The 21,925-nt window shown below is 37.1% G+C and overlaps 1 protein-coding gene across 4 annotated transcripts in view; it reads left to right on the forward strand.

Moving 5' to 3' along the window:
• Nucleotides 1-21,925, forward strand: part of ODR4 (odr-4 GPCR localization factor homolog) — a 39,347-nt gene that overhangs the window by 14,578 nt on the left and 2,844 nt on the right. For 3 of the 4 annotated variants that reach the window (XM_058177869.1, XM_058177868.1, XM_058177871.1), the window contains exons 9-14: nt 2,320-2,385; nt 4,014-4,142; nt 5,693-5,783; nt 7,824-8,009; nt 10,897-10,989; nt 12,277-21,890. In XM_058177869.1, the coding sequence (XP_058033852.1) occupies nt 2,320-2,385; nt 4,014-4,142; nt 5,693-5,783; nt 7,824-8,009; nt 10,897-10,989; nt 12,277-12,344 (633 nt within the window). In that variant the 3' untranslated portion in view covers nt 12,345-21,890. Of the gene's footprint in view, nt 1-2,319; nt 2,386-4,013; nt 4,143-5,692; nt 5,784-7,823; nt 8,010-10,896; nt 10,990-12,276; nt 21,891-21,925 lie in introns of those variants that run through there. The other variant, XR_009154532.1, reaches the window with a different exon arrangement.

Below are 21,925 nucleotides of genomic sequence, written 5' to 3' on the forward strand. Positions count from 1 at the left end.
TAATGCTTATCCAGTGCTGCTCCTGCCTTCTACGGGCAAAATCCTAGTATTAATGCCTTTACAAAGAAAATCTCCAACTTTCATTATCCCTTCCTTATCTATCTGTCTATCCCGATCAATGCCCTTAAATGCCTTTTTTCCTGTCTGTTTGCATAATTAACCAGAAGGTGGCACCAAATCACTTTAGCAAAATGTTTCTGATGATCTAAAACTCTATTCCCAGCTGCCAGTGATGCTAAGAGAGTCATGGCCAGATATTCTTTCCCATTTTTTCCGCTTGCCTATATCATTCAATAAAAGAACAGATCCAACAGACAGTTGTAAATTCAGATGATTTCAACCCCCCCCCCCTTTAACACAACAGCAGATGTAGACTTTAAGCCTGACATTTCAGCATGCATCACTTGAAATCAAGAGGGCCTTATTCCGAGAAGCGAAATATTACTTCATGGAGATACTTTGCTCATCATTTTACCCTGTGATAATTTTTCTGTTACAAGAAATAGTTTTAAAGATTCAGAAAGCTATTCTACTGAAGGAAGAACGGGAGCATCTAGTTAGTCTTGAGCCTCATGGCATCCTATCAATTTTTTCCAGTGAACATATCTCCACGTTTGACTGTTTTTGCAGTTTGCACTTCCTTTTCAAGCTCACATAGCAAATGAAATATACATTTCAGTCCTATTCACAGAAATCATTTCTCCTGGCGGTATTTGTAACCAGAATCTCTTCCTTATGGAATTTCACAGATTTTACAGTACCCACCGGTCTTAGCCTTGAGTAGGGAACTCATTGATTCAGACAGTTGGTTCAGGGAATGTGTTTCTTATGATGAGTTTCTGTAACTTAATTTTTTTTAAAAACTAAAAATTGCCCATCTAGCCCACAAGCATTTATTTGAAATTATCATGAATAAATGTGGATGATTACATATAGACAACATAATAATTTAGCTTTAGAAGGACAAGATTACAATCTTATCCAAAATTCAGGTATTCTACCTGCAGTCAGAAAAGTTAATTCCACTCCTCTTGGTTTAATACATCAAGAAGACTTGGAATATAAATGTCATTTCTCTTAGCAGAACCACACTGAATTCAGTAGGGGCAGAACCTGAATCTATTCATATCCAGTTTCCTGGGAGAGCATTTTAATCCGAACATCTCTTTGCTGCCTCTTAAAAAGTCTCTCAGGTTACCTCACTTCTTTTTCACTCACAATTTTAATAACATAAAGTCTGGGTTGCTAATGTCTCTTCTCAATCCAAAAATTCTTCCATGTCATTATTCTATTTATCCCAATTGATAAGATGCTTTTGAAAATTGGATCCAACCATGATCCAAGTAATTCTTCTTTCCAGATTTTTCTGTCTATTGTTGCAGGCTTTAGTTCTCCATCCTTATTCTTAATTTGTTACTGAAAAGATCATATGTATGTATGTATGGATGGATGGATGGATGGATATGTATTCTTAGATTGTCCTAAATCAGAGTAGAGATTAACCTCTTCTTAGATTCCTCTTTTGCATCAAAACAGGAAAAAAAATCCTTGCATAGTATTTGTTCTGTTTCTAGATTGTAGTTTTATTTTGATACACACATTAATGCAAAAGTAAAGATTAAGGTCACATTGATTGAGAATGCAATCTACAATATATGTAGAGTGATTATTAATATTTATACCTAAAAAAAAAACCCTAAGCAAAGCAAAATACCCTATCATCACCAGAATTTTCTTTGAGTTCAGCATTACATTCTCCAGTATGATGATCATGCAAGTCTGATAATAAACATATGTTGTGCCTAGTTGATTCTACATTCTACCATACTTTGAGTTCATTTTTAAAAATAAACTAATACTTTGTAGTATTTGAGAGTTCCTTCAGTGTAATGGTTAAGGCACCAAGTTAGAAACTGTTAGTGTGTCCTTATCCTCCTTCAGGCACAAAACCATCTGAGTGATTTTGGGCCAGTCACTTTCGACTATAGAAAGAAACCAAGAGCAAATCATTTTCCAAAATCTTGCCAAGAAAACTGCACAGACTTGTCTAGGCAGTCGCCAGGATTCAAGATTGATTCAAAGGCATATATATTAACATTAACTATCAAGAACTTAGCTGAACTGCAGAACATTGTTGTCGCCTATGAAATGAATTATAAATTCTTTGCAGAAGTGTGGAAAACGTCACTGATTCATTAAATGTTTTTGTTGCATAATCATGTCTAAATGTTTCCCCCTGATAGATTCTAGTTTAGCTTTTGAACCTTACCAGTGTTCTTTTCAGTTCAGCTGTCTTCTGTACTTGAATTATCCTTACAGAAAAAATCAAGAGGATATATGCCATCAACTACTAGGAATCTTGATGTTAGGGTCTTAACACAATTGGTAAGTAAACTTTTTGACAAAGGGATTAAAAAGTAAAATGGGACATCCTCCATTCAGATCTCACTCACATATCAATTCATAGCCTTAGGCAAATTGGTAATTATCAGTCTTGGGTCTCCATCTCAGCAAACATAAGAATAATAAAAATCTACAAAATGGTAGAAGGTTTTTCTGGGAGTTTTCCTTCCCCCCCCCACAAGACCGCTTTCACTTTCCATGAGTAACTTAAAAGTGTTAGTAGCATGGTTGGTAAAAGATGAAAGCTGGTTGAAATATCTGCTAATTTATTTAGGAGACTGAAATATCTGATAATTTGTTTAGGAGGCTGATGGGTAACCTTTTTGCCGTTGTATGCCAAAAGTGGGGAGAGCACGGGGGGTCGCATCCCCCATGCCCACACCCAAAATTCAATGAACCCTGCCTCCGCATGCAATAACACGCCCCCGGGCTCCCCCGCTTTTGGCACATGATGTCACAGTGGGCCCAGTAGGCCCGTTTTTTGCCCTCCCTGGGCACCAGAGGCTTTTTTGGAGCCTGGGGAGGGTCAAAACAGCCTCCCCCTCTCCAAGGCCCGCCGGAGGCCAGAAACAGTACATTTCCCAACTTCTGGTGGGCCCGGAAGGCCTGAAAATCAGGTGGCCGGTGCGCGCATGCATGCTGGAGCTGAGCTAGGGCAATGCTCGCATGCCCACAGATATGGCTTTGCGTGCCACCTGCGGCTGTAGGGTGACTAGGTTTGCCATCACGGCTGTAGGTAGTCTATTATCTTTCAGCATGAATGCAGATCATTTTAATAAATATTAATAAAGAATATGCATTAAGCATTTTCGAATGTAGAAAAATCCTGATTGTGTTCCTCACTGAAAGTACCTCCTTTATGGAACAGCCTCTGTCTGGAAATGAAATCCCCCCCCCCTCAATTAGCCTTCTGGAAGTTATTTAAAATGGAACTATTCCAAAGAACCTTTGGGGATAATTGGTGTAATGGTATCTTTTTTAATGTACTATTATGTTTATTTCTTTACCATGGATGTTTCAAACCTCTAGAAGTTGTGAATGCTCCAACACTGGAAATTTTTAAGAAGGTGTTGGATAACCATTTGTCTAAAGTGGTGTAGGGTTTCCTGCCTAAGCAGGGGGTTGGACTAGAAGACCTCAAAGGTCCCTTCCAACACTGTTATTCTATTCTATTCTCTAATACTGTACATTTCAATGTCTGTTAATGTTGATAACTAAGAGGACAGTTTGGAAATTACAGTGATGTGGAGCAGTCTGGCTCAGACTGCTAATGCAGTCTGTTATTAACAGCAGCTGCCTGCAATTACTGCAGGTTCTAGTCCCACCAGGCCCAAGGTTGACTCAGCCTTCCATCCTTTATAAGGTAGGTAAAATGAGGACCCAGATTGTTGGGGGCAATAAGTTGACTTTGTATATAAATATACAAATAGAATGAAGACTATTGCTAACATAGTGTAAGCCGCCCTGAGTCTTTGGAGAAGGGCGGGATATAAATGCAAATAAAAAAAAATAGAACTTCACATAAACAGCAGAGTTTACAGTTATTAAAGATAGGGTGGAAGTGGCTAACATACATACTATTTGTGATTTCTGCCTCTTTTCTGTTTCAGATGCAAAGTACAAACTCCAGATCAACAGCTACAGTCCAAATCTGCAGTGGTTCCATCAATCTTAAAGGAGCTTTAAAATGTAAAGCTTACATCCATAATAACAAGCCTAAAGTTAAAGATGCTGTTCAGGTATTTTTACTATCCCCCATCTTTGAAAAATTTACTTGTTTTCATGTTCCAGCCAAGTTCTCCAATTTTCCTAGTGATTAGTATAAATAAGGGATATAATTGCAATAGTCCAAAAAAATTTGACCAGAGGTTCGATGCATGCTTTTCTTCAAAAATGACAAAACAGAACCTCAAATCTATATTAGCCCTCCCTAGTTTTGTAATTTATCATCCAAGTACATCTTCAAACATCTGATTGTGTAACAATAATTTTGGGGATAGTGTTGACAGGGTGAGCATAACTGGAGTGGGTGATGGTCTTAAAAAATTTTTTTTAATGAAAGTAGCTAATTCTAAAGTATTTTTCTTCAAATTAAGACCTGGGGGGTATTGTTACATAGGGGTTTTTTTTACGACTCAATGGTAGTTTGTGTCTAGTCATGATTTCTTTATGTTATGTTTGTACAAATAAGTCCTGGGTTTGTACAAATGACTTTTCCAACAAAGTGTGATATATGAACATAGCCAAAGCCTCTTGCTTGTGTCTGAGGAAATGAAAGATGATCAGAAGCCACCAGGGGCCTCTGGTGGCTCAGCAGACTAAGTCTGTCTGTTATTAACACAGCTGCTTGCAATTACTGCAAGTTCAAGTCCTACCAGGCCCAAGGTTGACTCAGCCTTCCATCCTTTATAAGGTAGGTAAAATGAGGACCCAGATTGTTGGGGGCAATAAAATTGACTTTGTATATAATATACAAATGGATGAAGACTATTGCTTAACACATTGTAAGCCGCCATGAGTCTTAGGAGAAGGGTGGGATATAAATTCAAATAAAAAAGAAAGAAAAGAATAAGGAGCATTTCTTGTCTTTGATTTCAAACTATGCCTATGGGAACTCCCCATGGGGAGTTCAATCCACTTTTAGTATCTGCCGGATTTCTATAAAGTGATATGCACAGTCTTCTTCTGTTGAGTGAATAATAATCAGACAGGATACCCATTATCAGGGGCCTCTCTTCAAATAGTTTAATCTTTTTTAAAGAAATACTGCAGACAAAAGACTCTATTGCCATTTCTGTGACAATCTCCCAAACTGGCCAGCAGTCTTGCCTAGAAAAGGCAGGCTGAATTTTCACAGTGTGTCATGTAACCTGTTTTTATCACACACTCTTATGAATGCATTTGATTTTCTTCAGAGTCAGCATCCATGGCAATAATTTCAATACTTTTAGAACAGGTATTAAGTTTATAAGTTTTAGAAGGAGCGTTTATTAGGAATATACAAAAGTGGTAACAAAATGTTGCATAGTACTCCAGAGCAGGCATCTCCAACCTTGGCAACTTTAAGACTTGTGAACTTCAACTCCCAGAGTTCCTCAGCCAGCAAAACTGGCTGAGGAACTCTGGGAGTTGAAGTCCACAAGTCTTAAAGTTGCCAAGGTTGGAGACCTCTGCTCCAGAGCACTTCATTTCTTTTCCTGACCTCATGTATCTTCCAAGGATTGGCTCAGAATGGTGGGTTTTGTGCACACATAGCTTTTATACATGTTGTTCTATGTTTCTTTTGTAGGCCTTGAAGAGAGACATAATAAACACACTCTCTGATCGTTGTGAAATATTGTTTGAAGACTTGCTTGTCAATGAAATACCAGGAAAGAAAAGTAAGAGAAGAAGGAGCCCAATAACGCAATCATATGCTTTTAAAAATTTAATGTAGTTTCTCCCAACTAATTTTATTTGAGCTTATTTCCACATAAGTGTGTGATTTTTAGAAGTACATCAACATTATATGTGCATTGTTCTATACATTTTTTTTAAAAGTGCACTTTTAATAAGTATTTTAATTTTGGAATTCTCTGTCACAATATTTAGAAAATAGGTAAGGGATGTGTCAATAAAGCCAGAACCTACTTGGCATTTTTGACAAATTATGCTGCCCTATATTGAAGGAAATTATATTAAGCACCCCAACATTATACCTGGAATCCCCAATATGGTGTGCCCATGTGTCTATACACCATATCCACTTAAATTACATTTATATTTTTCTCAGAAGCTGAAGGTCTCCTATTATATTTTGGAGAACTGATCAAGCTGAATAACGTCTATGGCTTCATATACTATTCACAATGCTAATTTATCTGTTTTGGAAAACTTTCATCTTTAACTAATATGGCCAAGTGGCTTATAATTTTTAACTAACTCTTCAGATAGCATATTTGCTATTATATGTGAATGCTATTGCATGATATATGCTGACTATTTTACTGTTCAAACATAAATTTTCAGAATTACTTTCCTTTCCTCAAGATGTTCTACTCCCTGCCATGTTTCCTTTTTCCTTAATGTCCTTTTTGATTGTCACAGACTTAAAGGACAGAGGTTGCCAATTACTTACATTCTTCTCTTGCAGCAAAAGCAACAAACAATCTTTTGATTCACTGTGTCCTACCTTTCATGGAGAATATACCTTTGATGACATGGCTTGGAAAGATACTCTGATCTCAGTTACCTGCTGTGCCCAGCAAGCAGTACTTGATTAAAAGTACCAATTTTTCTAGGAAATGGATATATTATAGTAATATAATAAATAATATTTTCTGGCCTGTTCATAGGACATGCTTAGCAATCAGTATCTGAGCACAATTAGTGCTTCATCCTATCTTGGGTCTGGATGCTGTTTTAGGGATTGGGGCCTTTAATCCAATCTTCCAACTTTTAGAAGGCTCGCAACAGACAATCCATGGATTCTCAGAAGTCATCAGAAGGAGTATAAATGCATTTTCTCCAGTCACTCTTTGCTTTTTTGAGAGGCTTTTTAAGGCGGGAGGGGGAACATAGATAGGAGTAACGATCCTTACCATTCTTCCACTCTTAAAAATTTCTTATCTCTATAAAAAACACAAGGAAACAAAAAGCCTGGACATAATTGTGCTGCTCAAATTCAGTCATTTTGAAATTTTTTTTTTAATTTGAATTTATATCTCGCCCGAAGACTCAGGGCGGCTTACACTGTGTTAAGCAACAATCTTCATCCATTTGTATGTTATATACAAAGTCAACTTTATTGCCCCCAACAATCTGGGTCCTCATTTTACCTACCTTATAAAGGATGGAAGGCTGAGTCAACCTTGGGCCTGGTGGGACTTGAACTTGCAGTAATTGCAAGCAGCTGTGTTAATAACAGAGACTTAGTCTGCTGAGCCACCAGAGGCCCAGTAGTTTTGGCCATATTTTGAGTTTGAGTTTTGGCCATATTTTCTCCCAAGTCCCAACTTTGCCTCAACAGAAGAGAATATATGTAGCTCAGGGTTGAACTAGGCTCTCTGAACTTGGGTAATTTCATTACCCAACTAGGTAACATCGTCAGTGGCTTTATCTGTTACTAACCCAATATTAATTAATATTAATAATATTAATATTATCTCAATATTAACCCAAAAGATGCATGCAACACTCTTCAATGCACTCTAAAAGTATAAGAAGTCAATTTAATGTAAATTGGATGCTGGGAGCTTGCTGGTGTATTATTATTACACTTATTCAAAAGTAGTAGTGATGCTGTATATGTGTCTCATTCATATATGAAATGTCTTACACTGTTAACAATTACATGTGCAGCCATTATTTGTGTACAGCAGTGCTATTAAAGCTTTTTTTAATTAGTAATTAACAAGGGATTCCCTTTCTTTTTGTTTTAGACGCCGAAAGGGAATATCACATCTTACCTTGTAGAGTTTTCACTCCCATTGTGGGATCCAATGTGTTGCTTTGTGATTATAAATTTGGTGATGAGACAATCAGGGAAGTTCAGGAGCATTTTCTTGAAATGATGGATCAAGCTGTTCAATCAGATGATTTGCATGTTGCTGAGGAAACGAATACAGGTAAATGTATTTTGCTAAGAATCAGATTGGTTTCTGCTAGGAATTACTCAGAAATCAAACCTGAAACTGAAGCATATTTTAATTCAGACTCACAAATGTTCGTTACTTTAAATGGTTTCCAAAGGCACATGATGTATTGTATCTCCAAAACATTTGAAGGAAATTTTGTTGGGGTCTTTCCCACTTTCAAAACTTGTAACCAGACAGTAACCTTAAGGGCATTGAATTATAGCTTATTGCAAAATAGCATTTTAATATGTAAATTATTTTAATTTTTTTAAAGGAATGTTTCTTAATCACTAGGGGGATTTTGAACTCTATGATCAAAGTATGTTTATTAGTTTTCCTTGGAGCTAAATACCAACTAAGAGGCTGTAGGAGATGTTTAACAAAATGTCCTAGGACCTATCTTTTGCTTAAAATAGTTTGGGAGAGTCCTGTTTTGAAGCAGACCATAGTCCAAGTCAAAAGAAAGTAGGAACAAGAGTGATATTCAGTTTTTTCCATCTGGTGTAAGAAGCTCATTCAAGCACACTTATGCTTTCCCTTTCATAAATGGTAAGCTGTAGAACAATCTTTAGTTGAAGCACAGAAAAATAGATACTTTTCCAACAAAAGACTGGATCTTTTATATCTTGTCTAGATTAATCGTAAACAAAAACACCACAAATTCACTTTCTTGGATAATGCAAAACCAAAAAAATAAAAAACGAGCTTACAATTCTCCATTCTCCCAAAATCCTTCTCACAAGGATGGTGGCTTCTTAGAGCATAAGCATCTCAAAGGAAACAAAAGTTGATTTTCTGGAAATTATCTCCCTATCCCAAATGTATTATCTGCCATTGTATAATCTTTGCAGCTGTATAATAATGCACAAGAGCAACTAATGAAAAATAAGAGATCTGCTTTTTCAGGATATTGTTTTTCAGTTTAGCTCAGTGACCTCTCCTAGATGCAATTGATTGCACTGAATAAAACCTGTTAGGTTTATATTTATTTAAAACATTTTAATTATGTTTGAACTATAATTATGTCAAACACAATCCTCTGAGCAACTGGTAATTTGATAGATACTGCGCAGATCTATATTTTAGGAACTTCTGTTCCTTATCATGAAAAATTAAGATATATATTAAGTGTTTTGACTGAGTCTCAGCTTCTGTTTACCAAAGGTTTTGAACAAATAAACATAATTAAGATTGTGGGTACCTCACTGAGGATAATCTCTTCCCTTTAATTTATTCTAAACCTAGTTGAAGATTTATTGAATCCAAGAATAGGCATCCTGGCTCTACACAAAAGAGTAGCTATGACGTGCATTAGAATAGTTGTGATTAAGATGACTTCCATGGCAAGGAAAGCAGAATTGTTCCATTGTGGCCAAAAGATGGATTTTTAAAAGCTGAAATACATGTGAGTGATGGGGTAGCGATGTTTCTTAAACTTTGTTTGCCAGTTACAGATTTCATTTTTATTTCTTCATTCCCCATTATGGATGTTAAATAAGTGTTTTTTAGAAAAACAGCCAAAAAGTATAAAAACCATTTGGTGAAATTGCTGAATTTACTTTATTTTATATTGACATTAATACCTCACAGCCTATTAAGAAAGAACAAATACGACACTGCCAATTTTAATGACATAGATTCCAAGTGTACTTGCTTTGATATCTGATAGCCACATGGAATATTCAGATTTGCAAAGGAACATTTGTAAAGTCTATTTCTATATAAAAACTAAGGGACAGGTTGTCCTAGGAAAATCACCCTAAAATTTACGTTCAACATTGTCCAGTAGAAATTACCTGGGTAGAATTTCCAGTAGCTATGGAACACAATACTATGATTATGCCTCTTAACTGCTCTCCTATAAGTTAGCATTTTAAAAAATAGTTCTGACTGGTTACAATGACAAATATTCCATTGTGTTAAATAAACTAACCTGTGGAATATATTCAGTTGATTCTTAGATTTTGCAACTGTAGAAATGTTGACTACTTACGTACAGAATAATTACTCCATGATTTTAGTAATCATTGTACTTGTTGGCAAACTATAACATGGAATTCTCTCTTCTGAAAAATGCTGTTAAATATCCTAGAATCGAATCCTAAAACAGTTCAGAAAATATAGCTTGCATGAATTAATATCAAAATAGATTAACATCATCTCGGTTTATCTGCTGTAACTATGAAGGGTTTTCATTGACTATTACGTTTAAATGCTCATTGTTCATTGATAGAAATATTGGGCAGGGGGGGGAAATTGATTTGCTTTGAGTGGGTTCTTTATTTAGGGAGATAATTGTTGCACAATATTGCCTCCGTTGTTGGGATGGATCTATGTAAAAGCTTCTGTTTGCATAGTTTATACATCATCCTTTCAAATAATAATAAATATAGCACAGAAGAATTGCTGATGCTGAGTATTATGCAAGAAATCTTTGGGAAAATTTTGTGTGAAAGAAATTATGTATACAGTATTTGGCTATACACAAATGGGAAGGAAAATTAATAATACAAAACTGTTTTCATCTTCTCCTGAGTTTTTTCAAAGGATAGTGCAATTCATTTCTTGTTCAGTTCTTTAGAGTTCCAGGTATTTAATAATTACTAATACATGTCTTAAAAAATATTCCATGTGCTTTATTTGGATAACCTGCCTTGGGTTGTGACTTTAAAGGCAGTGATGTCTTAAGTAAGACCCAGGGTTGTTTATATCTTGTATGCAAAATTAAATTATGCAACAAGAATTTGTTGGTTTTTCCATCCTGGGCTCTAAATTTTTTTAATTTTTTTTATTTTTGATGAAGAAAAGGAACATTGGTTTGGAGATGTTCAAGCAACATATAAACTCATGCTTTTGTCTTTATTTCTTTTAATTATAGTTGAAGTAAACCTGCCAAAGGAATTCCAAGATAATATACAACCGAAGCAAGTGACAAAAGAAATACTACTGTTGAAACTACATCAAAATATGGGTATGCATATTTTAGCCTTTGCTCCTGAACTGCTTACATTAGTCACTTTTAGCGTGATTTATCACTTTTCTTGAAGCATTCTCACACAGTCTTCTTTACATTTATATCTAATTGTTTTAATGGTTATTTAAGATTGCTTTAATCATTGGTTTTATTGTACCCTACCCAGAGTCACATTTGTGAGGTAGGTGTCTATATAAATTTAAATGGATGGATTGATGGAGGAATGGATGGAGGGATGGATGGATAGATAGATAGATAGACAGACAGACAGACAGATACCGAGTCATCATTTAGCAACCAATTGAAGTTACAACAATGATGACTTTGCAAACAATCCTCATATTTATGACCGTCTCAAGCAAAGGAAAGTTGAAGTAAAAATGTAAGTACAGTTGCAGTTTCACTGATATCGTGTCCCACTCCTCCGCTGACGGCCGGGTCAGGGAAATCCGAATCAGGCTTGCCTCTGCAGCTCTGCCCAAAGTCCTAGCAAAGTCCTCAAAGCAGGCAGGAGACCAGAAAGTGACTTCAGCAAGATAAGTTCGACTTTGCCTGACTCAGAGACTGCCAGAAAGCAGATCCTTTATATAGGCCATGGGGTGTGGCTCCATGACTCAGCACTCATTAAGGCCTGCCCCTCCCTTCCTTCTGTTGCCTCCGCCTATCCAGTCTTCTGATGCGAGGGTCACTCCAATCAGCAGCTGTTGGAAATAAACTTTCCTCAGGCTCACATGCTGTGGAGGAGGGGGAGGGGTCTAGCTGCTCCGTTTGCCTGGGCATGGAGCCAGGGCTGGGGCTGGGAGATGCCCCCTCCTCAGCCTGTCTGGGCATGGAGTCAGGGCTGGGGCCGGGAGGACATTCTTCAGCGTTCAGAAGCAGATGAGCAGACCCCGGCTGCGGTGAGAGCGGGCAAGACACAACAACTTAGCAATCGCTTTGATAAGCAACCAAGTCCTAAAGATTGTTAAAGAAGAAGTACCTGCGAAAGACATGCAGGCAGACAGACAGATATATAGACATACAATGTAAAGAGCACTCATTGCCTATTGACTGATTGTTTTGGTTCCTGATTTTCTAGCATTCTTTTGCTGTTGCAGTTAATCTTTATTTTATTAATATACTTTTCTCCTGCCTGAGGAAGCCCAAAATTGATCCACAGGAGAAAGACTATAAACAGTGTACTACAAAATTAAACTAGTAAAAATGCAGTTTTTAGCTGGAGATGAATTAAAGTAAAATTACCAATTTGTGTTATCTTTCTATTTTTTATTTATTTATTTTCAGGAGTGGTGATAGCCGTGGCAGTTGCCATATCTGCAATAGCTTTCTCCTTTAACTACTTCAGTGATTAAGCTTCAGAAAGCAAGAACGAACTTCAGAACTCATGTCATTACAGATGTACTGTAAGGATGCAAGCATCTTGAACTGAATATGTTAAGATATGTTATCGTCTAATAATAGCAATACAGGGCTCTAAAAAGCCATCATTCTCTTTCTTTATGAAAGTAATGTAGGTGGTATACATTGCTTTTTGGGGAAAAGTGAGAGAACTCACATTGTCAACTGGCACATACAAGGGATTAATTTTTCGGGGGACAACTGAAACATAACACATCTATTTTAACATTCTCCTTACTTGATAAAATGTATAAAAACCCTGCAGACATGGTTCTTTGTGCTGTTTTTAGGAAATACTGGAATTGTATGATAGACAATACAAGTTCCTTTTTCTTTGAATGAACCCATAAGTGTTTTTTCTTCCACTTACATACTGTGATTATCTTCCCTGATTCATCTACACCTGTGAGAGAGTATATGTGATGTGAGTATATGTATACATATGTATTTATTTCACATTGCAGATGTCCTGCGCCAGCCATGGTGGATACTGGTGACTCTGTTATATAATAATACAACATAGAATAAAACAGTTAGTTGCTATGATTGAAACTCCAGCCAAGGGTTCACTGGAATAGAATATATTGTACTTGCTTGTGAAATGCAAGAATGACTTTATACCTCTGAGAGTGAATCCAGAGATTAGGGTCTATTACAGAGAAGGTGTGTCATTATGTCCATGTTCTCTTCGTGCTACTTTCAGAAAGAGGAATGCTCTGTGCACTTTTCTCTCCGTCCCTCTCCCCAATTTTTAACAAAACTTTATTTTCACTTTCCTTTGGGAAAACTTCACTTGTAAGTGATAGAGATTGTTCCTCTCCTGAAAATAAACTCATGTGATGTGATCCTTTATTAGCATATAAAGCGGTACAGGCTTGGATCATGTCTAACCTGCTGTTTTGAAATATACAAAGTTTATTTGCTTCCTGTTTTATGTCCACTTCACAACCCAAAGCCTCAGGGGTTTGAATAATTTACAATACTGCAAAAATAAATACGTTTTTAAAAAGTAATCCGCCCTTTTATCTGACTTGCTTTCAAGGCATTTTTTCAGATATTAACTTGGCTATGTTGGTCACCTGATTTGTAGGAACTTTATTACTAAAGTTTGTATACTGCTCCATTTCAAATTCTCTGACACATTAATGTCACTTTGACTTACAACAGAAAAAGTCAGCAAGTAAGGGAACATCTTTAAGAGCTTCTGGATTTATACAAAGATGCCCGTTGCCAGGATTAAGAGTATATGTTGCAAGAAGTCTCAAAGCAAAATACTTTACAATGCTATTTATGGAAGAAAGCAGTAAATAATGATGGAGAACACTCAAGAATGCTGTGGGTGTTCAAAAACCTATTCACTCTGGGTGTGTCCTCTTAAGGAAGTGTTCTCTTTAGAAATTCTTTCCCCATTCTCAGTGCATTGTGTCTGCCAGCTTTCACTGGCAGTCATTGTTAAAAGTTGATCTGAATTTTATATTCACCTGTTCTCAGATTATTATCTTTCTATAACCACAGCATGGGATGGAGCTATGTCGTGTTAGTGACTTTGAGGCTGGTGTGATTCATAGAAGACTTGACTTGTCCTTTTTGAAAATGGACAGGGAGAAGTTAAGAAGTTAAGTAAAACATCTGATAGAGATTAGGTATCAGTTCTGCCACCCCTCCACATTAAGGGCAGGAAAAACCTCTCTCTTTTTTTCCTACCATCTCATTTTTCTGCAGGTAAAGTGAATAAGACACTTTGACACTTTCTGCTTTGAGAGAACCCAGTTTAGAGCCATTCTACTCAGCTGAAGTAATGGCTTAAGTAAAGAGCAGGATCATGCCTGCCCCATATTGGGTTTGCTTCAAGTTTCAATAGCTAGGAGGAAAATAACAAAGTGTTGCTTCATGAAATGACAGATTTTTTTCCATCTTCTCTGCCAATACAACTGCTGATTTTCAGACTACAGATTTAATAAATTAATTCATTAGAAATTCTTAACAGCATTAGAAATTCTTACAAGCAAGATCTTTCTGATGCAATTGCCCTTCCATTCTCCCAAGTTTTCTATGATGGGTCTGGTTGATACACCACCCTGTACACCGCCCTGAGTCCTTCGGGAAATGGTGCGGTATAGGGTCTGGCTGTACACCGCCCTGAGTCCTTCGGGAGATGGTGCGGTATAGAAATGTAATTATAAATTAAAAAAATAAAAAATAAATACCACCTCTTGTTTCTTAATCCTGAAATTTCTACTGTTTCAGTTTTCACAGTAGCTAAGCGTGGGCCGCAAGTTTTGTTTTCCTGCGAGTCCTATTATAAGGCAACTTTAGATCATTGTTACATTGTAAGTTGCTGATTTTCAAGTTGTAAAAATATGATTCCTTTTCTAGTAGTATGGTTAACTCATTTTTTGACAAAGCAGAATGTCATATGTCTGGAGTAATGCTGTTGTTGGATGATGGAATCCAGGTTCAATATGGCAACTCGGTCAGATTCAAAACTGATCAATTCTGATGGAACCAGACTGAAGGTGAGGTTTCTTGATCTCTCAGCAGGTTATAAGATAATAAGACAGAGGAAATTCTATAAATCAGATAAATATATAAATATAGTTCCATTACTACATATTTCACGTTTGGGAGTTCTAACTCCAGGCACAATCATTTAAATAAAGAATTAAACATGATTCATTTACCCTTTGAGAATGTAGAAATTGCTATACTTTATACCTCTGATAGTAAAGTAGTGATGCCTCCTTTCCTTAAGATGGCAACCAATGTGGGCTGTACTCTGTAAACTGAGGGACTTCTATGATAGATTTAGGATATATGGTGGGAGTTAGTTTTCAGTGTTGAGGTTTGAGTGTTGCAGTTGGGATTGTTTGTTTTGTTTTTTGGAATGGAGGATGCTCCTGATCATCGTATTGGGACTCTGATAGTTGCAGACGGCTTTTGACTCCTGATGGAAAAAGACTGCTGGGACTCTGAGCTGGCTTCCCAGCTGCCTCAGATGGTCAGAACTGCCTTTGGAACATAAGCCGATTACTGGGCATCCAAAGAGGCAGTTGTGGTGAAGCCAGGGTGGGCATCATTGGTGGTGTTGCAGTACTGCAGTTGGAAGTGAAATTCAGCTGAGAACACATGAAGCTACTGAGAAAATCTGCACCAGAACACTAACTATGGCAGTGCTCGCACAGCACCTTTTATTCAACGATATTTTGGACCAAACAAGTGTTAACGTTTATGCTGGCTTCTGATAGACTTCTGGGTTCAATTCAACCCAGGTGAATTGGGTTGGTGGTGATTCCCTTTAAAACCTTACCTGGCATAGGACCGGGATACTTTTCCCAATAACTTCCACAGGAAAGGCATGCTCCAGGTTCCTTCTTTTAAATCTTGCCCATCTTACGTAACCTAAGAGATGTGGCTTACCTGTGGACACTTTCCCAGTGTGTGCCCGTTTTCTGGAACAATCTCCCACTCCCCAATATACAATAGGCCGCAATTGTTTTTGCCTTTAGAAAAGCCATTAAGACCTGGGTCTTCCCCCCAGCATTAGGGGCCAACTGATTAGTAATCCCCCTGTACAGCTGATTGCCATTTTATGTTTTGTATTTGTATATTGTCTATTATTACATGGGAGGGGATTTGCTTTTTTTTAAAATGATCTACTGTTAGGAGCCAGCAATGTTTGAGATGGGCAGTGTAATGTGAAAATAAGTAAATAAATGACTGATCTTATCATAGCTTTCTTACTCCCCCCCCCATAAATCCTCAAATGCATTTGATTTATCAATTTTAAAATGAATTGTTGTGATTGTAGACCATTCTCCTAAGATTTCTCTGAATCCAAATGTGTAGGCCCTGTGTAAGTCAGTGTGGAAAAACAAGAACCATTTGAATTGCAATTCTCAAAGTACGCCCAATTTTTTCCTCAAAATCAGGAAGCAAATCTAATTCAGATGATTTACTTAAGCTTAGTGATGCATGTTTTCTTTGGGTGGTCAACATGTGTAATCTAAGAACATTCAAACAGCTGTACATTTAATATGTTTTCCACTTTGCCTGCTAGATTTCCATTCCATTCTGTCAAAAGTAGATCTTCATTCTTAAAATATTGGGCATAAATTGTAAGCTTAAAGTATTACATGGGGTAATTTCCTTCACTTTTTCACAGTAACATCTCACAAGTGTGTATTTCTCATAAACTGCTACTTCTCTGTTTACTTGCATTGCATAGGCACAACATAATTCCAGGAAGTGCTGTAAAAGTAAATCAGTTTCTGGGGCAGGCCCTGAGCTTTTGTGAGCAAACAAGGCATTTTTACTGTAAAAATATAGAAAAGCCATGAGCTTTTTTGCACCTTGCACACTTTATAAAATGACTCAGCTTTGGGGAAGAAAGGTTCGATTCTAGCCAGATTTCATTTTATGTTATCATCGTACTATAATAACATTAAGATCAGCTCCTGCCAACCCAATTTCTGCCAAGAAGATTAAGGGCAAAATTATTTTATATTCCTAGTCTAGACCTATTGCAATTTCCTCTTGGCCAAAAGTATATAGTGATGAATCAGAGCATAAGTTCAAGATCTGTTCTTTGTTAGCATACAGTGGTTAAACATGTCAGAAAGCTTAAAACTCACTCCTAATGCATATGATTAAGGCTCAGATTAAGACTCCGATAATTATAAATGGGAAAGAATCCTGGAGAACTACCACTGATTAATAATAACCTGTTTAGAACTGTATGGCAGGCTGAGCAGATAGTAAATAGTGCCAGAGCCACAATTGATGGGGACCACCCTCTTTTTTCTTCTTATACCTCCTTTGTTCCCCAAGTTCCTGAAAGGAATAGAGAGCTCTTACTAGAAGTGCTTTGTAATGGGCCCTAGAGCCCTGAGAAATTCAACTAAATAACCTAAATGCTGAACTAGTTGTACCAATGGCCTCATTCTGTAGAAAGCATAGATACTTCTGAATACCAATTAACCCCCAAATATATAGCTCTTTCAATGAGTTCTGCATGCAGAACTATGCTGTCACAAGAAGATATGTTTCCATCAGATTTTGTCACCAAGTGGAAATGAAACTGGATATGCTTTCAAAGTTTAATGCGTGAGGCTTCAGAGTTATACATAGAACAGCTCATGGCTAATGAATGCAAGAGAAATTAAGGGGAGAATATAAGCAAATGACTTTCCTTTTGGATTACTTCTGCAATGTTTTTGTTTTTTTAAAAAAAATCCACACAAAATATATCCTTGAGATGTGGTTTGGGCACAACAACTGATTTTTCTTATCAGTTGTTGCTGAAAATGATAACACAGGAACATTTGGAAGGCCATAAATCTAAACTGGACGCAGTCTTGTTACCTGTCCTTGGTTGAAAGGAAAGTAAGAAAAAAGATTCTTGAATGCCACCTTTGTAATCTTCTCATTTTCCTGCAGAAAACCTGATGGAGCCACAAAACCCTTAATTTAAGTTTGATTAATCATATACTGTTATCTTAACAGTCATAATATGCAGAAGCTTGGTTAGTTCCATCTGAGTGAGTGCTGACAATTTTCAGTTTATAGACTTCTCCCAAGAATACAAGTTGCTGCATGCTTGGTTAGTTATATGTTCTTTTTTATAGCCATTCATCATTAGATCTATTAAAATTATGCTATAGATACAATGGGATACAGTTAAATGATCTACATATTTTATATGCTTTTTAATCTTCAGAGTTTGATATATAATGGAAGCTATTCAGTTTTAAATGAATAGCACTAAATCTTGTGCAATAGACTACGTTTTGTCTAAAAATAGTGTACCCAATTCATTTCTACATACACATATATGCAGAATAGTAAACTTTCTATATTTTTTCATACTTTATGCTTATTCCCACTATACAGCTAAAGAACCTAAGCCATGAGATGATCAATCTAGAAATTCTATATTTGATTTAAGAAACCAAAAATACAATACATAGAACACTGTTATATCAAGTATGTTTCAAACTGAGGTACTATCTGTTTATCCATGAAATAGATAAATTGTCTAAATATATATATAAGAGGAAGTAGGACCACCAACATTTTGCCAGTAACTCAACTTGTCCCATCTAAAAAATACTATTTGTAAATGCCCATCACATTTTACTCCATTAAGGAAAAACTAGAAGGAACGTAAATAAATACCATTTGAGAGAAGAATACCTTTCTATTATAACTTTATTCCTCTTCCAGCTTTTTCTTCCATCTTCCAGTGCTTCTATGGGTCTGTTCACTTGCCATGAAAAGGTCCTGGGTTCAATTTTATATGTGAAATGCTTTTCTAAAATCTTGCCTTACAATGTTGATCTTTTTTATATTTTCATATATTTTTATATTTTATATTTAATGTGTGAAGTTATTTTATTTCTTAGGACTAAAATCTCCCCCCCCCCAAGATTTGTCCAGATTTATCTACTTTTCAACCTTGCCTTCGAGATATATGATCGCTGTATATTAGTACTTTTAGAACATGCCCTGCATTTCAGTTTTTTAATCTGATTTTTTTCAAGGTTTTTTTAAAAATATGTATCTAAAAACATTTTGAATTTGCAAGATCAAGAATTCCAGGGGACTTGCCACTTCCCCCCCCCCTCAAATCATTTACCTTTCTCCGCATTCCAACATTTGTAAGCATTAGGGCTTACTAATCTCTGGGGCATCTACTTCCTGCACACTTATGAATTATTTCTTTCTCTGACTTTTATTTAGTTCTTTGAGATTTCCTTGTCTGATGTCACTGGGTAGGGTGGAAAGTCACTGTCATCCTCATGTCTGTTATACATTATACAGATGTTAAACAGATGTAAAAAAAAAAAACCTCTAGAAAGAGTGCATAGAAGACCAACAAAGATGAGGGGGGGCTGGAGACTAAAACATGAAGAACAGTTGCTGGAACTGGATATGTGTAGTTTAATAAAAAAAAAGGACTGGGGTAACATAATAGCAATGTTCCAATATCTCGGGCTGCCACAAAAAAGAGCGAGTCAAGCTATTCTCAAAGCACCTGAGGGTAGAACAAGAAGCAATGGGTGGAAACTGATCAAGGAAAGAAGCAACTTAAAACTAAGGAGAAATTTCTTGACAGTTAGAACAATTAATCTGTGGAACAACTTGCATCCAGAAGTTGTGAATGCTCCAACACTGGAAGTTTTTAAAAAGAGATTGGATAACCGTTTGTCTGAAGTGGTGTAGGGTTTCCTGCCTGAGCAGGGGGTTGGACAAGAAAACCTCCATAGTCTCTTCCAGCTCTGTTATTCTATTCTATTAACCTGAAAGCAGAGTAGGTTGGAACAGAAACAAAGTGACAGTGGTTTCTCTTTTGTGGTCCCCCTTCTGTGAAATTGGTTCAGTCTGGCAAACTCCAGAGAGATCCACAGTATTGCAAGGAATCTGAGAGCCTCCCACCCATTAAGCCAGAATATTTTCCATTCAACTTTCTGCCTCTCTGATGTGTTAGACTACTTACTTGAAATTAGTCACTCTGTGTAAGGCTTTATTTAATATACATTGCACAACTGTTCCTGTTTACTTCATTTTTTGTAAATGAAAGCTTTGGGGATCACTCTAGATGAGAGAGTGTATTCTAATGGTGCTGAAGACAAACCAGAAGAAGTCATTAGTCCTTCCCTTCCCTTCCCTTCCCTTTTAGAACAGTGGTCTAGCAATAGCTCTTCCCCCAAAGAAAAGCACAAACCAAGATATTTTCTGAGTCTTTCTTGCACAACTATATCAGTGGTGGGTTTCACTTACCTTTGTAACCGGTTCACTCGCACGCGCGCCACTTCTGCACATGCACAGAGCATATTTGATGAAGTCTGGGTGGGTGGGCGGAGCCTCCCGCCGCCACTACTACAGGTTCGCCAGAATCGAGGCAAACTGGTAACAACCCACCACTGAACTATATACTGATTGTGCCCAGGGGAGAAGTACTAGCCCCAACCCTATTATCTCCCTCTGTCTAAACATTGAGGAGGTGGCAGTGATGATTCGTCCCATTACAGCTGCTTAAATGCATGGAAAAATCAGTGTTCACTTGTTCTTAATTGTTTTTTATATTGTCTGTGTGCACATATTAAAAAATAGTATAGACCCATTTAAAAGCTATGTTTTAACTAGCCTTTAATTACATCAGCACAGAATAGAAAGGTTTAGTCATTGATATTGTTTTATGAATACATTGTTTTAATTTACCATGTGACAACATACAGTATTTAATAAGTGTTTTGATGCATGTATACATTTTCTTTTTACGTTTTCCAACACTAACCTAAGTTTACTAATTGCACACAATTTAAAGTGAGTTAAAATATGCTCTTTAATTTCTCTACAGATTTGGAGAGATAATGTACTTGATTAGCAGCTAATGTTATGTGATGCTTTCCAAACAGCACAGGCTAAATGTAATGTTCTTCAAGTCTCTTTTTGGCGCTAATAATTTCAAATCAAATTATGATAACTACTCGCAAATCAGAGAATTTTATTTACTTGCTTATTTCTTGTTAGGTTAAATTTCTAAAGCCGTCCAATTGAATAACAACTCCAAGTAATGTACAGTATTAAAAAGAATAGGAGAAAAGCATCATAATAAACTCAGATGGTAGTTTTATATAAAAAAAATATTCTTCAATTTCCTGTAATTCCCAAACAGGCTTGTCACACTCCCTAAGGTAGGGCCAGGGGAAGAGCCAGATCTCTGTTTATTTAAACCAGTGGTTCTCAACATTTATAGTGCTGCGACCCCTTTAATACAATTCCCCATGATGTGGCGACCCCTTTAATACAATTCCCCACGATGTGGCGACCCCCAACCATAAAATTATTTTCGTTTTGAATTTATCGCGCCTGAAACCATATTGGCTAGCAATCTGAACTGCTTGCGATTGCCTTGAGGACAGAGGCATTAAAGCGGAGACTCCTCCCCTATTAAGTTCATCGTGCCTGAAGCCAGACTAGGCTAGCGATTGGGAGTGATTGCAGCTGGCTTGAGAGGGAGACATGAGAGCAAAGATTTCTCTCTTTTTTAATTGATCACGCCTGAAGCCAAATTCGGCTAGCGATTTGAAGAGCCTGCAGTTGGCTTGTGAAGTCAACCATTGGAGCGTGATTCTTCAACTCGCAAGTATACTTCCCATATTTCCGATGGTCTTAGGCGACCCTGGCAAATTGTCATTCGACCCCCAACGGGGTCCCGACCCACAGGTTGAAAACCGCTGATTTAAACAAAGTCAAGATAGGAGCTGTTCAAATCTCTGGGAGGATTTGTATCAAAGGGCAGTCACCGGACAGAGAAGGTCTGCTTCCTGAAGTCTCATCAGGTGGCACTGTTACATCAATGGGACTCAAACAGGAGTGAAATGCTCCCGGTTCAGACTGTATCGGCCAATCTGGTAGCGATGGTGACGGGTGGTTCAGAGAACCGGTAGCAAAAATCTGTGGCTCCCCCATCCAATCGCCCAGTTGCCCGCTTGCCTGCTTACCTGCTTGCCGGTTCTTTTAAAAAATGCTT

The sequence above is a fragment of the Ahaetulla prasina genome, chromosome 3 (genome assembly GCF_028640845.1).
Source record: "Ahaetulla prasina isolate Xishuangbanna chromosome 3, ASM2864084v1, whole genome shotgun sequence".
Lineage (NCBI taxonomy): Eukaryota > Metazoa > Chordata > Lepidosauria > Squamata > Colubridae > Ahaetulla > Ahaetulla prasina.